Below are 22,759 nucleotides of genomic sequence, written 5' to 3' on the forward strand. Positions count from 1 at the left end.
AATTTCCTGGTGATTCTTGCTTTGTTTTTATGCTTGGTCTATGTTGCTCTAGCATATTAGTATGAAATATTTGCCTCTTTATGTCAGTTGGTAACAAATTGAGAAAACAAAAGTGATGCATTAAAGGGTAATATTGGAAATTAGACTTACTAGAGAGAGGGCAGTTTGAGTCTGGTGGAGTAGTGGTTCGGGGAGCTGGGAGAGATGAATACATTCGGGAATTTTAATTGTACCACCATCCAGATCTGCTATAATTACATCTAACTGAAAGACAATGGCAAATGAATGAAAATGTTATATGAAATTTCACATAATGCATATGAACACAATTGAAATATTTTTTAAAAAACAGCAGAAAAATCTCATGGGGTGCCTCTTGACAACTGTGTTGTGACCTCTGGTTCTGACTCCCTATTTCAGGGGATGAGGTCATGAATTTACAAGGAGCATCAGCAGGTGAGAGGGAACTACACTGAAAACAGACCTAGACACCCCCAAATCCATGAAAGCCCAGGTGTAAGAGAAGCCTGTTTTGCCAGCAACTCTTAGGCTGCTTTCAAATGACCCCAACCTAGAAATCCTCCCCAAAAAACTGCTGCAATGAAGTCAATGACTGTAAAAGCAGGCTAGGTCCTTTTAACTGAAGAAGCTTTGCTCATCTGGTGGGGTGGGGGCTAGTCACAGAGCTAGAGCTCTACTGAAGGCTCACTGTGGGTTTGCTTGCTGTTGAAGCAACATAATTTGAGCTTCCTCCTCTGATGCTTCAGCCAGAGGTGCACATGGAGCTATCCAGGGTGCTAACTTGCTTTGTGTGAACATGCATCGTTGGAACCTGAACTTGGCTTGGCTTAACTTTGCCTCATTGGAACCTGAAACTTGCTTTGCTGACATTGCTTTGGTGAAACCTGAACCCATGCCTAACTCACTCCTGCATGGACCTGTACCTAGAGTGAATGAGAACACCACCTGCAACAAACCACAGTTTTGATGATGTATTAGAAGCAAACTATGGAAACCTGTATCCTGATAAACAGTGCACTACTAGGTGCACAGTTGAAGTGTTGATATTGAATAGAACTGCAGCATGTACTCAACGGATTGATTAGATCAACTAAAACATTATTATTGACAGACATATTTCTAAAAAAGCAGGCAGCAGATAAAAAATGTTAAGTATTTATCATAGAATAAATATCTCCTTTTCTGTATTTCACAGGAGGGAAAGGATCTACCAAGATGTTGTGTACAGTACTGCAACAAATAAATATGTGCATTATCTAAAAAAATGGATGATAGATAAATGTTAAATAGTAAACCATCTTTTGTTTTCTTCTATTTTGTATTTGCATACATTTATGTTTGTTTATGGGATGACTAACAATACATTTAAAACCATTTTATGACTTTAATTTGCTTTATCCACTTGCTTGTTACAGTTCTTTTTATTATGAAGACGATCTACCTGAATTTTATGCTCAATCATTTCTCTGTATGGCAACGTAAGGAGGGATAAAACTTGGTTGAATATACTCACAAGTTCATGAATCTCATTACGGAAGACAGAATGCACACCAATAATAAAAGGTGTGGGTGAGCTGAGAACTTCAAGCAGCTGTGCAGGGAGAATTGGAATGTATGGGTAACTGGGGGAAAAGTGAAGGGAAAAACTGTAGCAACTTGTTGAACATAACATATTACATGAAGTAGCTTTCTTATACTTACCATTTCCCATATATACACCTTTTAATTTTTTTTTTAAATCACACACTATTTGCACTATAGCAGCAAACACACATTTATCTACAGAATCACTTGACTCAACCATTTAAAAATTACTTCCCACCCCAACACAATATTATTTATCCATGAGTTACAGATAGAAAAATCTGATTTTTGGATTATCAATATTTAGACAGCAAGTATTCATTTTAAATGACTGTCAGTTCACTAGTTAAATCTGTATTTTACAGATAACCCTATGTAAATATATTTTAAACAGTTATGGAATATAAAAGTTATTTCAATAATGTACAGTCTACTAATGTGAAAATTAACAATACAAACTAGGCAAATAATTTATGCTCATTTAAGCAGAAGGAATTCTGAAGATCTGTTAATGGTAATAAGTTGTACCTAGATGAGGTTCATGCCCTTCATAAGTAGTTAATTATCACCCTGGGTGTTCCCAAAGCCACAAATCTAGGACGTTGCTAATGCATATTGTGGGCACCCCAGCTATGAATGTTGTTATGCACAAATAATAAAATCTGATAAAGTGGACTGTAGTCCATGAAGGCTTAAGTTGTAATAAATTTTGTGAGCCTTCAAGAGTGCAATGAGGCTCTTGTTGTTTTTGCTGCAGCAGACTAACAGAGCTACCCCTTTGGAAACACAGTATGAGTGTAACACCTACACACTAACCACGATAGTGTCTGTCCACTTCAGATAGATCTGAACAGATTTAAAATAACAGATTTAAAATAAGGCCAACCCTTCCTGGAATTGGGAGGCAGAGAGAGACAACCAGTGAAAGTTGAAATATGTTTAAGCATCTTCAGCACACCAAGTTTCCCCAATGTGCTAAGGTCTACATTGGCTTTAAACCAGATTACATGAGAATCTAATATAAACTTGTATTTCTGGAGTTCGAAATCTTAGAAATTTTGAGTATTACATTCTTTAAACACTGTTGTTAATTCTGGCTTTTGACTGCAAAATATAATGCATTTTACTGTTTTCCATGTAACAAAACATATGAATATAACCGGTTACAGCTACCAACCTCTTTTGAACAATATATTTGAAAATACGTTTTTCAATCAGGATTCTAATTTTGAATTTCTGAATTTCAGTTCTGATGCTAACTCTTAGATGAGAATAGATCTCAGTGTTTTATGTATTAAAAGGAAATAAGTTGAATGAGTTGCATGCAGTAACATAATCTTCTGTAAAAATGTCTACTATCTAATTAGAGGGAGTCCATGTGAAAAACTCACACCAATATGCATTTGGTGTTCCTCAATGCCACGAGTTGCACAAAAGAGCTTACCTATATTTGAGAGGAAACATTAAAGATTCAAGTGCTCTACTGGCATCGCTCAGTCTTTGGAAACTTGCAGAATGAAAGAGGACCTTATTTTCTGTAAGAACTGCGCAGAACAGACTCAGCACATTTTGAATTCCTTTACAAAAAAAACACAAACAAATTTTAGAAGATAGAAATGCACTGCCAAATAAAAGTTAAAATGAAGTAATTAACATTTTTGGAGTCACTTTAGGAAAATCTGTGGTAAGAATATAATGTGCTACATCTTGGGGATTTTCTCTTTTCCGTAACACTCAAGTTTTGTTTGTTTGTTTCTTTTATTTTAAGGCTGGCCCGCTCCTCTATGATTATTTCCCTATGGTTGGAATATTTTGTGTTAGATGTCTTTCAGGATATTTGATCCTATTTTCCTAACAGTGCTCAATAGTGACCTGAAATGGCATTTTGTACAAGTATTTGCGCTTCCGGAGCCAGGCAAGTGGTTAACTTATCAACCAAGCTTAATGTATCAACCTTTACATAACAGGTCTCTGAATTCATTAGGTTGTTGTTGTCAGTGGAAGAACAGAAAATGTCTACTAGAAGTTATCTGTAAAGTATAAACTGAAAGTTTTAAGTCTGAACAGAAGCCAACACAGGTTATGCAAGCGACTGTAAAAGATTAGCTGGCTGTAAAATCTAAACAATTCTCACATTAATTGAGTTAATGAATCAAATGCTACTAAAAAAAGACAGACAATAACTTATTCCAGACATAAACAGTATACCAATGCAATGTCTAAACATTTTAATGCCCTGGGGCCAGCCCTACTATTTGGAAAAGGGAGGCAAAGATCTCAAGCAGCAGCTTGTTTTAGGCTCCTTGCTCAAGTCATTCCTCCTAAGCCTGCCCCCCACCCATCCTTCTCTGCTGCAGATTGGAGCTATGTGTGCTACGGGCATGTCATACACCCTCCAAACTAGCCAGCTGCACAGGAGGATATTATTCACTTGTTAGCCTTTAAGTAAGTTTCAATTGTCAGTTCAGTCTGCTGCTGTACAGGAGGGTGGGTGGGGAGGAAGAAACACATATTGTCCTTTGCCTCAGGCAGCAAAATGTTTTGGGCCTGCCCTGTTAAAGAATGTACTACTACATTATGTGCTAGATTTGTTTTATTTTTAGAAACTCCAAGTTGCAGTGAGAGTGAAGTGCATAACTTGCAACATGTGGTAGCTGTTAGGTGTCATCATATTTGGAAACACTTCCTCGACGATGGAATTCTGAAGGCATTTTATGTGGGATTATTGGTTTGTTGTTCTTATTTTTACTATATATTTTGTGGTTTTATATATTGTGAACTGCCCTAAGATCTGCGGATGGGGGGTGGTATACAAATTTAATAACTAACCAACTAACGTACTAACGTCACATTAGTTTTTGAAAAATTACTTGCAATAACCTGCTTCGGTCTTAAGTGTCAATGACCTTTTAAGGATCCAATTACAGATTAAAATGCTTACAAGTACTACAATGCTATGGCTTGGAATTCAGACTTTATTCCCACTGGCAGGAGCATCACTGGAGAGGAATTTCACCCATGTGATACTCCTGCTATTGGGAGTCAATTTCTGCAGATTCCACCCTACCCCTACAGTGCCTGCAACTTTAAGGTGTCTAAAATTGGAGAGAAAAATTCTGCTCTTGGGTGCACATCCTTCAGGTAACGCAAATGGGTCAGTGCATTTAGCTGTTAACCAGAAGGTTGGTGGTTTCAGCCGACCCAGGGACAGCTGTGGGCAGGATTCCTGCATTGCAGGGGGTTGAACTAGATGGCCTTCGTGGTCCTTTCCAACTCTGCAATCTTATGATTCTATGAAGAGAATTCCTCCGCTCCCCATCATTGAAACTGTAAATGTGCAGTCAGTCACCCACACAGCCTAAAACAACTGGGCTTGAGGAAAGCTAAATGCCTTACACGGGGAAGCTTCTATCTTCTTGGGATCACAGGCTAAACAGAAGCAGCTGACTTGTCAGGCAGCTTGTCAGTCCTCACTGGCTGAGGACCTCTGCCTACATTCTCTACTAGAGCTGATACTGACTGTCAGCATGATGGCAACATGGGATTTCTGGAGATTTGAGGGAAGTAGTATGTGCTTTTTAAACCCACAAGTTTCTTGCATACTTTGGGTGTCATTCTCCACCACCTCCCCTGGTATGCAGGAAATAGCCCCTGACCTGTTGTTTCCCCTGTTTTCTCTCTTGCAGTATGCAAAAACTATTTTACTGAGAGGAGCAAAAGCAAGCAGTGGGGAAAAGATTGGGTTTTTTAATTATGTGACAGCAATGCATGGCAAAAGATTATGACAAATGAAAAGGTTTGAAAAAAATGGTTTACTTCTAATGCTTTAGCTGCTCAAGACCCAGATCAACATTTTCCCTTTAAAATCATTCTTATGCACAGGGTTGAATTAGAAGACATACATTGCGTCAACAGATCTTATTTCTATTATAATGCACTCTGGTGATGTTTAAATAAATAGGTAATTATAATAATTCTGTTTATACCAGCCACACTTATCAGTGCCAAAGATAATTTAAAAGAGTTATATGGGCAGCATAGATAGGTCCTTGCACCCAAGAAACGTATGATCTAAAATAGACAGTGAAGAAACAATTAAGGGAAGGGAAGACCAGAAAAGGAAGTGAAGAATGAGCACAAATGCCATTACAAGTGAGCAGAGAAACCAAAGGCTATGCAGAAAAAAAATGGTTCTGGTAGAGAGAGGTGGGCATGATATACAGCAATCAAATCAATACACAGTAGCAAAATCACCAAATACCAACCAATCACACTGGATATACATTTGGGAGCTGCATTCAGTACTCTCAATACAGATACAGCTCCCCAGCATTCCTCTTCTCACTTGGAAGCCTGTTAGCTCACATTCTGCACCCCCACTCTGCTTACTCCAATCTCTCACCTAGAAAAAAGCCTATCCACAACTTGGAGTGGATGGGTGCATGCCCTTGCCCTAATTACATCCTGGTCCGAAATTAGTGGCCTACCACCTCCAAATGAGTAGGCTCCCCCCCCCCCGAAACCTGCCATAGCTGGGGCAAATTCTTGCTCTTTACAAGTAGAGCTAGATGGCTAAATCTTCTGGCTCTCGAACAGGCTGCAGTTCTCCAGGTGGAGGTGTAGCAGAAGTGCTGAGGAGCCTACCCTAAATGTGAGTAAAATAAGTGAATCAATGACAACCACAAACTTTCAGATTCAGTCATTCCTTAATTTTCTTTCTAGAGGTTTTACAGCTCATAAGGCAGGCTCATGATATATCACATTCTGCAAGTAGCTTCCTCTGTAACTCAAAATTGCAGTTGGGGTGAGTAAGCATTTTTCTACCTGCAGGAATTTGTTCTTGGAAGCAAGTAAATATGTTCCATAAGTTTTTCATTTAAACTAATGAAGGGCTTGAGTATATGGTTTCAGCTGTACAAGATCTGGAGTTCATCAATTTCGCCTTCATCGCTTGGTGACATTGCAAAAAAACAAAAACCACACACTGAACATGTTACTATTTAGAAGCCAACATTTTACAGAGTTCAAAGACGACAGAGTATGTGAAAGCCAAACAATCCCTACAACACTACACATTTTTTAAAAAGAAAGCATGTACGGTATTAAAACACTGAAAGTGTGCTGATCACTAGTATAACTTCCTTTATTTTCTACATAAATAAATGCAACATGCAAATTTTGACAGTTTCTTTGCTTTCAACAGAACTTTTACAATTACCAAAAATTACAGCTTTTTGCATCCCTATAGATGAAATATATCCATGTATATACAACTCTGGTCAACAAGTCGTACAAATCATGCCCACTTCAGCTGCAGCTAACACCTACATGTATTCTGCCCAATACCAAACTGGCTGCTGCTTTAAAAGTAGAACTGTTAGACCGTGGGGTTTCTTGCTAGCAGAGCTTTTAAATCTGTGGTTGACCCAGATAAAATGGGACAGTTGAAGGGTAAGATAAATTGTATTTTATTTTTTAAATCACAAAGCCTGAGTAGAGGGTTATATATTCAGACAATTGGGATCAGTTTCACATACTTTGGATGCCAGATTGTGACTGGGTTGTTGTTCATGTAATTTAACTCTTCACTTCTGACCACTGCTACAATGGTCTTTAAAAATTACTTATGTTCAGATTATCTAAAGCCACTATTTTGGAAAGCGGTTTGTCTGTCTGTCTGTTCTCTATAGGTCTGGATGCCTCTTAAGATATGATTACCAAACCTGGCATGAGGATTCTTGATGTGGGGGTGGCGGTTTTCATTGACTTTGGAACATTCGCTGCCATTGAACCAAAATGGTGGACTGAAACACAACTTCGAAATGACTTTGTCCAATTTGGCGTTAAATGTCCAAACTACATTAATCTGTACACCTCTGAAGAAACTATCAGCCAGTTTTATGTGACTTGGGTGTGACAGTTCCAAGTAGTGGCAATTCGGCTGGCTTTGAAAATATCATTGCTCAATTTGGCATGACGGTTGCCAAGATGGAATTCTCTTTGTCTATATTTGGATGCTAGTTATCATGCAGAATCAAGACAGCAGACCAAACCTAATTAAACATTAGCATACCCACACTTGGTGTGTTTGCGTGCAGCCCGAAAACTCACAAATTACTCTATCCATATAAAAATCACAATATTTTCTGGTTTCTTTGACTTTCTACGCAGTGCAAGGCACTTCCTACTACTTACATATATAGTACTTGATAGTACATGGGAGTAGATGTTCTCCACCACAGTACACAAACAAAACAGATAAGCTTTAGATTTTATATATATATATATAAAAACACCTTATAAATGCATTTTTAAAAATTTAAGCCACAACTGATTTAATTAAAATCATGAATATAAACAACTTTATATTTTGGCAATTAAACAGTATAGACATTTTATTAAATAAAATAAATATATATGTATTTTTATTTAGAGGTGTATATTTTGAGAGTAACAGTCTACATATGCCTGAGGGGCATATAAAGGTAGGCTTTATAAAAACAGCTTTCTAAGCTCTTGATGTCTGCAAAACAAAAAACACATGGGAGCTGATGACTGCAATCCTATACTCATCTACCCGGATATAAACCCTACTAAATCCAAAGGGGCTTTCTTCCAAGTAAACATGTATAGGATTGTCCTGTAAACTGAGCTTCAGAATATATTCAAATATTCTGCATTTTTAAAGGAGCCTACATCTGCTATTGTAAGTCCTAAGAGCTAAATGTAATAACTGTTTACTTCTCTTCCTTCCTTAAACAAGTCAATGAAATAAACAAGCAAAAGGTCCTTTTCAGCTCTTGAATGATAACTTATTGCAACAGCAACTTCTGAAGACAGATCAGTGTTGCTTCCTGGTGCTGGAAGGCAGAACTATATTTGTTGGTAACCTTGAACTTCAAGGTACATCCGTGACACTGACTAGCCAGGGCACAAACAGACTAGACAACACAAAAACATATCAACAATCTTTCTCATGTTGATTATTACAGATTAAGATTCCATAGTCAAGCATACATCCTGTTGAACATTATCCATATGCTGGAAATTTTTGAACAGAGGTTTCCTGACTGACCTTCACTGTTTTCAAGTATTTGAAATGATATGTAATTTGCACTAAAATATCTGACTTCCTACTTTTAAAAAATGCAATCAATCAGCCTGCTTCCTGTTGTTCTTTTTAAGAAAATGATTTAAGAGACACGCATGCACACAAAAGTGCATAGTTCATTGTTCAAACTATTACAATATTATTCCATGGTACAATGTTTCAGAAGTCTAAAAACATCGACTGTAAGATGCTTAAATAAAATGAGCAATTATAGACACTGGATTAGGGTATTTACCAAGATCAATAAATTCTCTAACCAATATGATGCAACAGGTTCCGGGCTCTTAGAACAGGTTATAATTAAAAGCTTAGCAAAAGAAATAATCTGTAACCTAGTGAGACTAATCCACAAAAATGGGTCAACAACTTTGAGAAGGCTTTTCTGAAAGATTATGGTGGTTGGCACAGCCCAGTACAGAAGTTGTAAAAGTTTTATAATGCAACATCTTAATAGGAATGGGAAACAGGCTTGATTAAGAGACAGTTTAAAGTGGAAGAGACATTTTGAAATATTATTCCAAGAAAACTGGTACATCTGCCTAGTAAACTGACAGTAATTTTAGGAAGTAGAAACAAACTCAAATGATATTAGTTCGTTGTTTATTTTGGGTGCTTAATATAATACAAAGAATTTAATTACTCTCTAGATTTACTGAATTCAGCATTATTAACAATACTCAGTTCAAACCAGAAACTCAGCACTGCCCAGGACTCAGCAAAGGCCAAACATGTATGAACCCTGATACTCTAAATGAAAAGGAGATAAATGCTAAAAATCAGGAACTGTCAGTACCTATATATAGGCAAAACAGACTTTATGTGAGCATAGAACAGTAAACATAGAAAGGAGGTGAGCATTCTGAGTATTCTGGGGTGCGGCTTTCATCTTGCTTCAGGCCGAGGGAGCCGGCGTTGGTCCAGAGACACCTTTCTGGGTCATGTGGCCAGCATGACTAAACTGCTTCTGGTGCAACAGGACACTGTGATGAGTGCCAGAGCGCATGGAAACGCTGTTTACTTTCCCACCGCAGTGGTACCTATTTATCTACTCGCACTGGTATGTTTTTGAACTGCTAGGTTGGCAGGAATTATTTTCTATCTCATAGCTTTTTGCCTGGTGTAAAGTTACATATATAAAGTTTTTGGAAGAAACAGAGCAAATACTATAAAAGTATTTGGCCATCAGGTTACTCCGAAAGAACATCTTAAAGTTATTAACCTGAAGGAGCGTCTCCACCCCCATCGTTCAGCCCGGACACTGAGGTCCAGCTCCGAGGACCTTCTGGCGGTTCCCTCACTGCGAGAAGTGAGGTTGCAGGGAACCAGGCAGAGGACCTTCTTGGCAGTGGCGCCCACCCTGTGGAACACCCTTCCATCAGATGTCAAGGAAATAAACAACTGACTTTTAGAAGACATCTGAAGGCAGCCCTGTTTAGGGAAGTTTTGTATGTTGGATGTTTTATCGTGTTTTTAATATTCTGTTGGGAGCCGCCAAGAGTGGCCTGGGAAACCCAGCCAGATGGGTGGGGTATTAATAATAATAATAATAATAATAATAATAATAATAATAACAACAACAACAACAACAACAACAACAACAACAACAACACCACCACCACACTTCAGTTTAAAGATAATAATGTGAGAAAGTTAAAAATATGAAAAGTTGTAACAGGCCCAGGACAAATGCTGCAAGGTACTATTTAGGCCTGTTTACATTCACAAATCCCTTTGAGTCATGGATGGATACAGAAGCAGCATACAAATACAATTGCTTTCAGTCTTCATTCACTAGTTTTTACACAGCTTCTCTGTGTCCCCACCTTTCATACCCATTTATCCCCACAGCTCTTTTTTAAAAAATAAAAAATTGTACTTTATTTATTAAATTTGTTAGTAGCTTTACCTTTCCCAAGGCAACAGAAAGTGACTTACAACCAAGTCTCACAGAACACGAATAATTTCTCTGCTTAGGATATGCATTCTAACCAGTTATCTTCCTCCACACCAAGTATCCCCTATTTCTAATTAGATCACAATACTATCACCATCATTATTAAATATCTTATATACATTCCCAGCAAAGTAGTAAGAGGATAGTGGAAGACTGAGCTGGAACAACCAGGTGGCATGTTGAGTTACGGAAAAGCTAAGCAGAATGTGGGACAATGAAGGGAAGTTTTGACAGCTGCTTCCTCTGCTATGCATTTTTATGGCTAAAAAGAGTCCAAGATTACTGTACTCTGTACGTCTGACAGTATAACAGCATATGGATATGTATTTGTTAACTGAATGAAATGTTCCAGTGATCCAGCAATTACTATGCTAATATATTAGCATATAGCTTACCATATTGGCCCGATTATAGGCCGCACCTGAATATAAGCCACACATTTAAAAGTTGGGGGGTGGGGAGAGAAAAAGACAATACCCGAATATAAGCTGCTCCCTTCCTCACTTTCTTCCGTCCTGGCCTTGGGGGAGAGAATGGCGGACTACGTGCAGGGCAGGCACCACTTCACCACGCTCCTGGTGTTGTTTGGCCTGCACTCCTAGCTGTGTAAATGGGCGGGGGGAGCCATGTTATGTTGCCGGCAGCCTTTCCCCTTCCTCGCTCTCTCCTTTTCTGGCCTTGGGGGAGAGGACGGGGGACTATGCGTGGGGCAGGCACCACTTTGCCACGCTCCTGGTACTGTTTGCCCCGTGCTCCTGGCTGCATACTGGATTATTTTTGTAAGCTCGCAAATATAAACCACACTTTAACTTTTCACAGTTGGAATTTGGGGGGTGGGGGGAAGTGTGGCTTATATTCGGGCCAATACGGTATATGTTTATGGGTCAAAGTATGGGGTGACAGCTCAGCTTCAAGATCCTAGAGCCATTTTAATCTGGTTTTAGGCCTGGTTATGGAACAGAAATTGTTTTAATTGCCTTGGTGGGTGAAGTGAACATGAGAAGTGCACCCATTAGTTCCATTGGATCTCTCTACAGCTTTTGATGCAATTAGTGTGGAAACACTAATTGAGGGGATGAGAAAATACCCTTGCATATTAGTTTGAGAACATGTCCACCTGTGCAAACAGACAACATTGACTCTAGATGATGGTATTGTGCAAAAGTGTGTACAACTGCCAGTTGCTATGTTCAAAGGAGCATGGGGGGGGGGAAATCGCCCATGCGTGTTTCAAAGGCTATGTGTATAAACATACAGCCTCAATTGTTTGTAGCTTCCACCACTATACAGTGGTACCTCAGGTTAAGAACTTAATTCGTTCTGGAGGTCCGTTCTTAACCTGAAACTGTTCTTAACCTGAAGCACCACTTTAACTGATGGGGCCTCCTGCTGCCGCCACGCCGCAATTTCTGCTCTCATCCTGAAGCAAAGTTCTTAACCTGAGGTACTATTTATGGGTTAGAGGAGTTTGTAACCTGAAGCGTCTGTAACCTGAGGTACCACTGTATGAAAAGTAAAGCACTTTTAGAAAAACGAGGAGTCCTGATAGATACAGCACTTCATCAGTGTTTGTATTTGCCCATTCTGGATGTTCTTTTTATTTGCATTCTTTGTAACTGTTTTTCAGAATAATCAAGCCTTCAAGTTGCTGAAGGTTGCTTGGCAATTCATATCTAATAGGTCACTGGTAGGTTGACCTTCTGTAATAAACATGATCTGGGGTGGCCTTCAGACATATCAAGTGTAATATTCTAGTTGTTGTGGTCATAACATCCTGAAAGCTTTGATAGAGCAAAAGCAGATGGGTGATGCAGCACTACCAAATGTCACACAGACTCTCAGATGCCATGTGTACTCTAAGCCCATGTGCCACAAAAATGTACGGCATATTGGCTGAGTGTGAACTCACTCAGAGAAAGCAACTGCTTTGAAAACTATCAAGTTAAATTTTCAAAGTTCATTATACAGCTAACACTACTGCCACAGACACTTATGCTTTGAACTTCAAAATTTAAGATAGCTGTTTATTCTGTATGCATAAATTAAAATTACTACTTTAAAAAGTACTGAATATTTGCAATAGTCCAGTACTGAAGTTGCGAATTCCAGTAATCATGATCTGTGGGCATTCAAACAGAGATTCTCATCCTCTTTTGCGGCAAGAAATTAAAAGTTAAACTTGTAATTATTTCAGACTTGTAAAATTACTGCTACATTTGTTTGGTGTGTGTACATATGTGTTCAGTTCTAACTCTCCTTTCCTCCTCTAAATCACTTGCTTTCTCAGGCCAAAACACCTTGGCCACTAAGTATATTTAGAAGTGAGATGGACAGCTCTGAATCCTATGGTTCACAGTTTATTTAGGGAGATATTGGCCCAAGCAGCACGTTACTACAGTACATAGTAAAATAAATAAAAATAAACTGTTTATAATATTCAAAGAAAAGGCTCAGCAAATAAATAATGAGAACTAGCTTCATAAGCATTTGTTAATTAAAATGTTAACCTGCCCTTCTTGCCAAAGGACCCCAGAGCAACAAGATTTGTGAACTTTCCAGAAGTTTGAAGAATTAATATATCAGGGAGCAACTGCATCTGCTCTGGGTTCATCCACGTTCAGACAGCAACACATCAAATTCAAATTATAGCTGCAAGTTCAGGAATAGATACTTGGTTATTTTTAGCTGACTTTGCTGTGGTTTCCTCAAGTGTGTACATGAGTGTTTTACAGACACTTATCTGTTGTTTATGCATTATGTATTTGCCAAGAAACACTGTTAGGTCTGCAATATATACACTTGCCATGTAATGTTCAAAGTGGTCCTTTGTCTTTCAGCAGTCTGCTCCTAATCTAGATGCAGAAAATAACTGTCCATGGAACTATGCCAGCTATTTTTAAATTTTAGTTAATATTACTAGATGTAAATGATACCATATGTTAACATTTTTTTTGTTCAGATGTATATTTGTTGATCTTAGTAGAATAATAAAATAGAATAATAAAATTTAGAGTTGGAAGGGACCCCGAGGATCATCTAGTCCAACCCCCCTGCAATGCAGGAATGTGCAGCTATCCCATATGGGGATCAAATCTGCAACCTTGGCATCATCAGCACCACGCTTTAACCGACTGAACTATCCATCCTGACTTTCAACTTTTGTAATAAGCTGCTTGCAGCTCCACAGCCCAGTCTGAATTCATAAAGCAACTCAGGCCTTTAATTATGGTGATCTTGACAGACCAGTAAAAAATACAAACTGAACCTAGTGAGAGAAGTTATAGTTGTAACCAGTCCTGATGGCTGTAGTTCCAATGTAGGCCTGAAGGTTTCCATATGAATGAGAGCAGTTCCACCCCACTTACACACCTCTAGTCAACATGACCCACAATAGGGTTAGTAATTCTGGACAATTTATTATTTTTCAGATGGACCCATATAGTTGACTGCAGCTGAAAAAATTCTGGAAAATGGGATTCTCCCTCTAGGCATGATTTTAACTGAAACCAAGTTTAAAAATAGGTTATTTGATTTCATTGCTCAAGTAAAGCTCTTAAAAGTGATATCACTTTCAATATCTGGGGAATAATAAGTCTGCCTCTTGTCAATTTATCATAAACAGATATCTTAAAATAAAGCCTATTTTTAAAATTATGTTTCATTCTTTCATGGATTATTAATGATTCAAACTATTTTGGACTATTGCCCTCAAATGTAGGTTGGTGCCCTGGATATTTGTCTGTTCAGAGACAATGTGTCCTGGGTGGTGTTACACAGCCTTCCTTTTTCTGGAAAGGGGGTTTGGGTGGGTTACACATCACCATTGCACAATGTTTCTCTAAATAATATAGCCAAAGTAAAAAATGATGAATTTGTTTTGTAATTGTTGACTACTCTGTATTTGGTAAACATATGGGAACAATTTGTTAAAAACAGCTCATGTCTGTGCAAATGCAGCTCTAGTAACATGTTTCAACGTTTATTTTAGGTTTGTTCTCTCATAACTATTGCTTTCCATAGGACACATTTAATATGTAAAGAATGCACTGCGACATTCAGAAAAATACTAGTTGCCTTTATAGAGGACTAGTTGCTAATAAATTTGTTTGCCATTAAGGGGTGAGAAACAATTATTGCTTTAATCTTAATTTTTTAGAATTGTGGTTGGTGGAAGCAGAGATTTAAGCAACTACGTGCCTCTTTATTTCACAGAGGAAGTAGCTGCACTAGGGTGGTTGGGTATAACTAACTTGCTGCAAAACTGCTCTATATTTAGATTACAGGCCTTAATTTAGAACAAAGAAAGAATAGAATGAAGATCCCACCATTCCATTCCAAGCCTTCCAGACTAATGTAACTATTCATCTGTCTGCATGCAAAAGACTAGAAAAAATGATGCAGAAATTTTATAAAAAACTAGTTATTAATCCAGTGGTTTTTTCTTATCAATTTCAAATAAATGACCTTTAGTACATTAACATCTGAATAGAATTAAACATAATCAGAGTTGAAAGTTGGTCTGAGTTTAAACAGATTATTTTATAAAAGGCATGAAGGATATATTGAGGCTTAAATAAACAGAGATCATATAATACAGCCCAAGACAACCATATTTTGTTAATTATAGCTATTCCTACACTATTATGTCTGAGAAAAATGAATTAATGTTTTCTCAGAACTAGGGGCTCATAGAACACTCTCTATAGTTTGCTCACTTTTCAATATTCTTTTACAGCTTTTTACAGAAGTAGTCATGGAGGGCCAAACAGATCCTGAAAACCCCTAATTAGTTTGTGCCCTTTCACAACTCTTCAAAGCCACTGCCACTCCCTTTCATATCATCTGCACTTGTGCCATTTGAGTCAGTGATCCATAGAGTCATATTACCATACTGGATATTATGTCACAACAACAAATAAAGCACATTTACTTTCTGTAACATCCTTCCCAAACCTGGGACCTTCTAGATGTTTTGGTCACAACTCCCAGCATCCCTGTCCATTGGCCATGCTGGTTGCAGCTTATGGAAGTTGTAGTCCAAAGCATATTGAGTGCATCAGATTGGTGAAAACTGTCTGATACAGATCACATGGGTAATTCTAGCCAATCAGGGATCATTCTAATAACTGAACTCTTGCAGCTCTTTCAAAACCACTACCCCCAAATTATGGAAATGTGGGACCCTTCTGACACTGATGAAGATTTTAACAACAAAACCCCCGCTTCCCATACCTAAACATTTTTGCTCAGCTCTATTTGCATTTTTATTATCTGTGCTGACTTGTTTGGTTCCAAGGACAGGGGAAAGCACAAATAATGTAACACTGTAATTAAGAATCCATACAGACAACTTGGCATAGAGCAATTCAAAGTAAAAATAAAGTTGGCAAGAAAGCAGGAGAGCAATGGATGGAAAATGTTAAGTGTACACACTAGTCACACTTTATCACAATCTAGAGGCTTGTTGAGGTGTAAACCCTTGTTTCACTTAACTCCTAACAAAAGCCAGGGATTCACTGCATTGTTTAGCTTCCCATGTCAACATCATATAAAATTGTAAGCAGGGCTTTTTTCCAGTATGAACTCACCAGAACTCAGTTCCGGTACCTCTCAGGTGAGCGCCATTGACATTCTAAGAGAACTTCTGGCACCTCTTTTTCTAGAAAAATAGCACTGATTGTAAGTAAAGTAAAATCCACCCAAATGTTGTTCTTCCTCAGCTGAAAAGCCAGCTTTCTTACATATGCATAATATTCAATAGGCTTCTAAGCCAATTCAGCAATATGTCCAGTACCTCTCCTAGATTACCAAAGGTGCTCTATAAATACTCAATTGCCTTTGTCCTCTACCTCCAAAACTATGAAATTTGTTGGGAGAGTTCCAGAAAAATGCCAGTGCTAGGCAACAATAATTCATTTGCATTCATTGAAAATCAATGATGATGAATTATGCAAAAGGGAGTCTAAGCCAAAAGTCTTTCCAAACATTCCACAGCATGGCTTTAGATAACGATACTCTACAATTTGCTTTGTCAGTATTGTGACCTGAGGGTAGCTAGTTTTCCAACTCCAACCACTTACATGAATTTTCTGTGGCTTGGGGTGCATTCATGCTGTCTGAGAAACTTGTTTCAAAATTTTCCAGTCTTTCATTCCCGCATAAGGCTTATTTTAACATTTGAAAGCAATCTGTAACAGAAGCAGAACCACGAGTAGGCTATGACAGAGTAAGCTAAACATCTTTCCTAAATTTAGTTTTTGTTGCAAATGGTCTGCTTAAAATTAGTGGACACTAAAATTTATGTTTTCACTGACCATGGAAAAGCTAATATGCTAACTTCTTCGCCATCACAATGAACTTCTTCAGTCTTCAACATGTGGATATATTCTTACCATAGAATTTTCTCAAGGGGAAAAAAGTATGTTTGTGCCAATGTTCTGGTTCCTGTGTAAGTGGCTCAAAAACTACAATGAAACTATAGTAAATTACTCATAAATGAGTTAGTGAATGTCCCAAACTTGTTACTCGGCACATTTTTGTACAAGTGAACAAAACATTCTGTAATACCTGTTTCATTTTGGCTTTTTACCTTAGACCGAGAACATTAAGTATAAGCTCTGTGGTTGGTCTACCAGTCCAAGGGCTTTCTTTTATACTATAAAGCAGCTGCTGGTGGATTCAGATTCAGCAGTGGGCAAGTGGGCTAGTGAAGGTAGAAAGGGGCATTTTAACTGTTTCTTTGCCAACATTTGTTTGCTTAAGATCATGCTGCTTTTTCACCTCTAGGAGTAAATATATTTAGATCTATATTTTTTACTCCTTAGGGAAAAGAGCAATGGAAGGGGGGATGAGTAGACAAACAGCTGGAAATGCCAGACTTCTGCTCAATCTAAAGTCACCCACAGCTGCTTTGCACTATAAAAAGTTATATCATGGAACATGCTGTTCTGCCATGACTCCAAGAACATGCATGGCTGTAGGAGTTGTTTGTTTGTTTTTTTACCCTGGGAGTAAAAAAAAACTCGCCAGAAACCTCACAGCTTCTGTACTAAACACATATTTTTCTGTTAATTTACTACACAGCAGACCAATGAAACTGTCATCAGCAAAAGTAGCAAAAGGGACTGTAACTCTGTAGCAGATTATACACTTGTCCCTGTTTCAATCCCTGATGTCTGTTGGTAGGACTGGGCAGTCTCCTGTATGAAACCCTGGAGAGGGTGCCAACAATACTGAGGTAGAGGAGGAAACAGTCTGACTTGTTATAAGGCAGCTTCCTATGTACTGTTTAGTGTAAACATTCACTCGCCCCTTGTAACTGTTTCTAGATTTGCGCTGAAACATCCAACTGAGTAAAGAAGGCTTTCAGGGGCACACGCCGTAAGGATTATTTTTTCAGCAAGAGCTTGAAGGTTTTGGGGGAGTTAACTGCTGAGTGCTATTACAACTGCCACATGACTTTCCAATGAAATACGAAAGAGGAAAATGTACCCACAGAGTGCTTCTTTTTTGGTACTCTGCAGGGAGCTCTACTTGAAGCCACATCACACATCACAGCTATACTTCTGTTGTCCAAGGAACAGAGCAAAACCACAAGGTGAGCACACGTACCCTTCAGGTCCGGTGTCACTATGAACCTAGAAAGATAATTTTCCTACCACTTAAGAAAACACTATACCTCAACTTTCATCCAGAAGATGGGAGTACATCTTAACAAGGGGTAAAAGCTGACTCACTGCACAGTATATATGCCCCATGCAAGTACAAAAAATATTTAGCTTCATTTCTCAACAAGCTGTCATCCAAGTACTGTATCTTTCTTTGCATAGAGGAGCTGTTATGTATCTTCTCTCCCAAAACCAGGCTTTACAGATTTGCTTCCACTGAAAACTTGGTACCTTGTGCATATTTCACCCTCTCTGTGTGCTGCATTTCTAGTTTGTCCCTGTTTATTGCAATATGTTCACCATTAGGAATTAAATTGAAAAAAAAAATGTTTAATACTTGGTTTAATTTCTCAGCTACAAAGAGATATTTTAAACTTTAGTTCAAAAAAACAAAAGAAATATTAAGGTTGCACAGCAAAGAAACAAGCAGCTGAAGAAGAAAAAAGTACAGAAAGAAATATCACAAATTAGAGCTATGATAATATTATGGTATGACAGAAACACATCTACAAAGTGTGATAAATTCCTCAAGTCATTGTGATTTGTACTAGCTTCAGACTCATTTGTCTCAAGTGTGTGCACACATGCAGAGAGATACAGCAGTAAAGTACTAATCAAACTGGATACAGCTGCAAGACACCCAGGTTACATTCAGATCATTAGGACATGTACAACTATGTTCCAAAATACAGAAAAAGCAACATCTTGAGTTTTGAAACTCAAAACCAGCAAAAGTTACTATTGCATATGTGCAGTCACAGTTTAGAAACAATGGCAAAATATAAATATAAAAATAATAATAACCCCAAAACAGACCTACCTAATTGTTGAAACAGAAGAGCCACACTGGTCCCTGTGACAGGAAGACTATCATGTAAAGGAGTTTGTATCAGTTGCCTGTCTCCTGCTCCCAAGGAAAACAGCTTCTGTAGAAATATATGTTAATACACTATTATTGCTTATGCAATATGAGGTGAGTTGTTTTTGCACCATTGTCATCAGATGTATATTAATTAAGTCAAACTGTTGTTTATGTGTTTACACTTGCATACTATTCAATATCCTACAATTTTGGGCCCCCAAACACAGTTGTCATGTTGCCAATATAGTTCTAGCAACTGCTGTGAGCACAGTGAGCAAGCACTTGTCTCTCTCTTGCCACCAATCACTAACCGAGTGTTCTGTGAATCACAGAGAACACCGATGGGGTGGGGAGGTATCTCACTTCTCCCTGGGCTTTGCAGCATGGTGAGTCTTTTACCAGCGCTTATCTTCTCCAAGAAGATAATGGACCCAATGGACTTTGGGGTGACTTAGCAGCAGCTGCGGGGAAGGGCTGGTCAAGATCAGGACCACAGAGTGTGGGTGAGGGAATTAACCCTTTCTCCCTGAGCCATAACCCCAATGAAAATCATTGTCATTGTTGCCAACATCAGTTTCCCTCTACTGAGGAAAATAGCAGCTCAAGGGAGGATTGTTTTGGGACTGTGGAGGGTTAACACATACACTCATGTGGCACTATCGTATCAGGCTCCTGCAAGTCTGCTTTTTTTTAAAAAAAGAAAAAGACTAACAAGCCACACTGAATGCAAAACAGCATCCAAGAATTGGCTGCTTTGTCTGTACAGTGGTACCTCAGGTTGAGTACTTAATTGGTTCCGGAGGTCCGTTCTTAACCTGAATCTGTTCTTAACCTGAAGCACCACTTTAGCTAATGGGGCCTCCTGCTGCCACCGCGCCACTGGAGCACAATTTCTGTTCTCATCCTGAAGCAAAGTTCTTAACCTGAAGCACTATTTCTGGGTTAGCAGAGTCTGTAACCTGAAGTGTATGTAACCTGAAGTACCAGTATAAGTCCATTTTCTTGTAATCTTGGTTGTAAGTCCATTTCCATATCCATAAAACATGAAAAAGAATGAAAGATCACTGTTCATCCAAGCCAGGCAATCCACTGAAAATTGGAAAGGAAGCAACTAAACAAATGGAAGGAGTGTGGAAAATGGCTCTGTCAAGTCAAGTGGAGGCAAGAGGGACAGAAGTATACAGAGATTCATGCTTACTAAAGCAGGCTACAGGATACGTTGCCTGAGAAAAAGCATAAAGCATTGCATCCAACACAGTAATTCCGTTTGCAGAATGACTTCTGCTAACACAACTTCCCATCCCTCTCCTTACCCTATGAACCCCTTGCACAGATGCATCAAATGCACCATAGGGCTCCCCCAAGATTTGGGAGGAGGAGGAGGGCAAGTTCCACTGTGCAACTGGAAGTCATTCTGCAAGCACAATTACTTCATTGGGTACTACTTGGAAAGGTGCCATATACTAGGTTTGACTGAGAGTCCATCTACTCTCAGTGGCAGCAGCTCTCCCATCACCTGCTACCTGATCCTTCTTTAAGCTAAGAATGCCAAGACTGCAAAGCATGTGCTCTAAAGAGAGGGTGTTGCGCAAGGACTGAAGCATGGGGGTTAAGAAAAAAATGTATATATGGTATATAGTAGATTGGTCAAATAGTCATTATGTCAGCACTACCTTCAATGAGTATATAAACTACAGTAATGTACAAGCAGGAGTTGGGAATGAAGCTAACTAATGAGGAAATGGGAAGAAGAAATTCTGGCTTCTTTTCTAGGTAACACACTACTCACACTACTTCAGTACAGTCTACCAACTCAAAGTATGACAAGGACATTTCAGTGCCTCCCCCTCTTCCCCTGATCCAGGGTACTACCAGCAGAGTATGTTGGCAGTAGGGAAATGGGAAGGAAAAGGCTCTTGCTGATGGTATTCACCATCACACCCCACTTCTGAAATTTGCTATAGCAACTGAATTACCCTTGTCATGACAAAATCATCCATACTTACATGTGAATTCTGTGCAGCTATTTTTCATCATAAGGCACAAATTACTAGTATGCAATAGAGCATGGTTTTCTTAAAACCTAATTTCATCATCATTGTATTTCATTGAAATCTGCATTATCATTGAAGACTATGTGGTAGGTCCACTGAAACAATGAACTACACCAGGACTGACTCAATAAAATCAAGTTCAGAGAACAGAAAAACTCTGCTCCCCAGTATCTCATGCAAACCAAGAAAAAACAGAATATTTTGAAGCACTGGTAATAAAAAAGGTTGAATTCTACAGCAATGTTTCTGAATTCATACTATGCCGTGAAACATGCATTTGAAATGACAGAATTAACCCTTTGACCTTATGGTGGAATGGAATTCTCGCTCTCTTTAGAAGACGGGCCACTGGGACATACTCAACTGAACTATGGTCCTCTATTAAATCAAAATATTTAAAGAATTTATTTTTTGCTTTCTTCATAAATCAAATTAGCTGAATAAATACCCTTTTTTCCTATTTACCTGTGACCCTCCAGCAGCAGGGACAAAGCACGAACAGAGATTTGCAATGATACTCTCCAGTGAAACATGCAGGTTGTCCACATACACAGTGTAGACCAAGCCAAGGCAAGCCTAAAACATGAAATAAAAACATATTACATTGCAACCTGGGGAAAAGATAATACTAATAATTATTGGAAAATATACATCTGTAGTATAAGGAATGCAATTTTGGAATATTTATACATGAAAAAAATATTTTGCTTAATTAAAATGCAATGCTAAAATCTAAAGCTTTTGAGTTAGAACTATATAGCTTTATCAGTAGTATGTTTCCGTAGTAGTAGTTTCAGGCCTGGTTTTAGAACTGAAACCAACTTGGTAACCATGACTGATCTTTATGAACAGAGAGAAAAGAGAATGTTGTTTTGCCTCTACCTGTCAGCAGCTTTTGATGCAATTGACCATGGTGTTCTTCTGAAGCAACTCAAGGAGATGGGAGTTGGTGGTAATGTGGTACATTAGTTCTGCTCTTACCTGCAGGGTTGCTACCAGACAGTTCTAGGAGATTGGTGCTTAGCACCACGGCTCTTGGGCTGGGTCCCATAGGGCTGCCCCACAAGAGTCAATTCTGTTTCCTTTTTCTATTGAGCATCTATATTAAAGAGTTGGGAGCTCTCGTCTGGGGGTTAGAGCACAGTTTCAGCAGCATGCTGATGAACGCAGCTTTCTGCATTCCACTGAAATCAGGAAAGGCTGTGAAGATGTTGGACAAGTGTCTAGAGGTAGTGATGGACTGGATAGAGTCCAATAAACTCAGCTTAAATCCTGCTAAGATGGAAGTGTTGTGGGGGGTGGTTCCTGTTTCTGGGAATTAGGTGTATGATCTGTTCTGTTCAGAAGCACTCCCCTGTGAAGGAACAGGATCACAGTCTGGGAATACCCCTGGATTCCAACTTGTTACTAGAGTCTCAAGTGGCTTCTGTGGCTAGCAGAACTTATGCCCAGCTTATGATGGTTTGCCGTCTATGACCATTCCTGGACAGCAATAGTTTTGCTCAG

The 22,759-nt window shown here is 38.7% G+C and overlaps 1 protein-coding gene across 5 annotated transcripts in view; it reads right to left on the reverse strand.

The window, feature by feature from the left end:
* The window catches only part of SBF2 (SET binding factor 2), a 233,040-nt gene that overhangs the window by 86,167 nt on the left and 124,114 nt on the right, over positions 1-22,759 (reverse strand). For 4 of the 5 annotated variants that reach the window (XM_083595457.1, XM_083595458.1, XM_083595460.1 and 1 more), the window contains 5 exons: positions 21,719-21,829; positions 19,158-19,263; positions 3,050-3,182; positions 1,535-1,643; positions 151-264 (listed from right to left, as the gene is read on the reverse strand). In XM_083595457.1, the coding sequence (XP_083451583.1) occupies positions 151-264; positions 1,535-1,643; positions 3,050-3,182; positions 19,158-19,263; positions 21,719-21,829 (573 nt within the window). Of the gene's footprint in view, positions 1-150; positions 265-1,534; positions 1,644-3,049; positions 3,183-16,750; positions 16,859-19,157; positions 19,264-21,718; positions 21,830-22,759 lie in introns of those variants that run through there. The other variant, XM_083595461.1, reaches the window with a different exon arrangement.

Source organism: Podarcis filfolensis (genome assembly GCF_964270895.1).
Source record: "Podarcis filfolensis genome assembly, chromosome: 1".
Taxonomy (NCBI): domain Eukaryota; kingdom Metazoa; phylum Chordata; class Lepidosauria; order Squamata; family Lacertidae; genus Podarcis; species Podarcis filfolensis.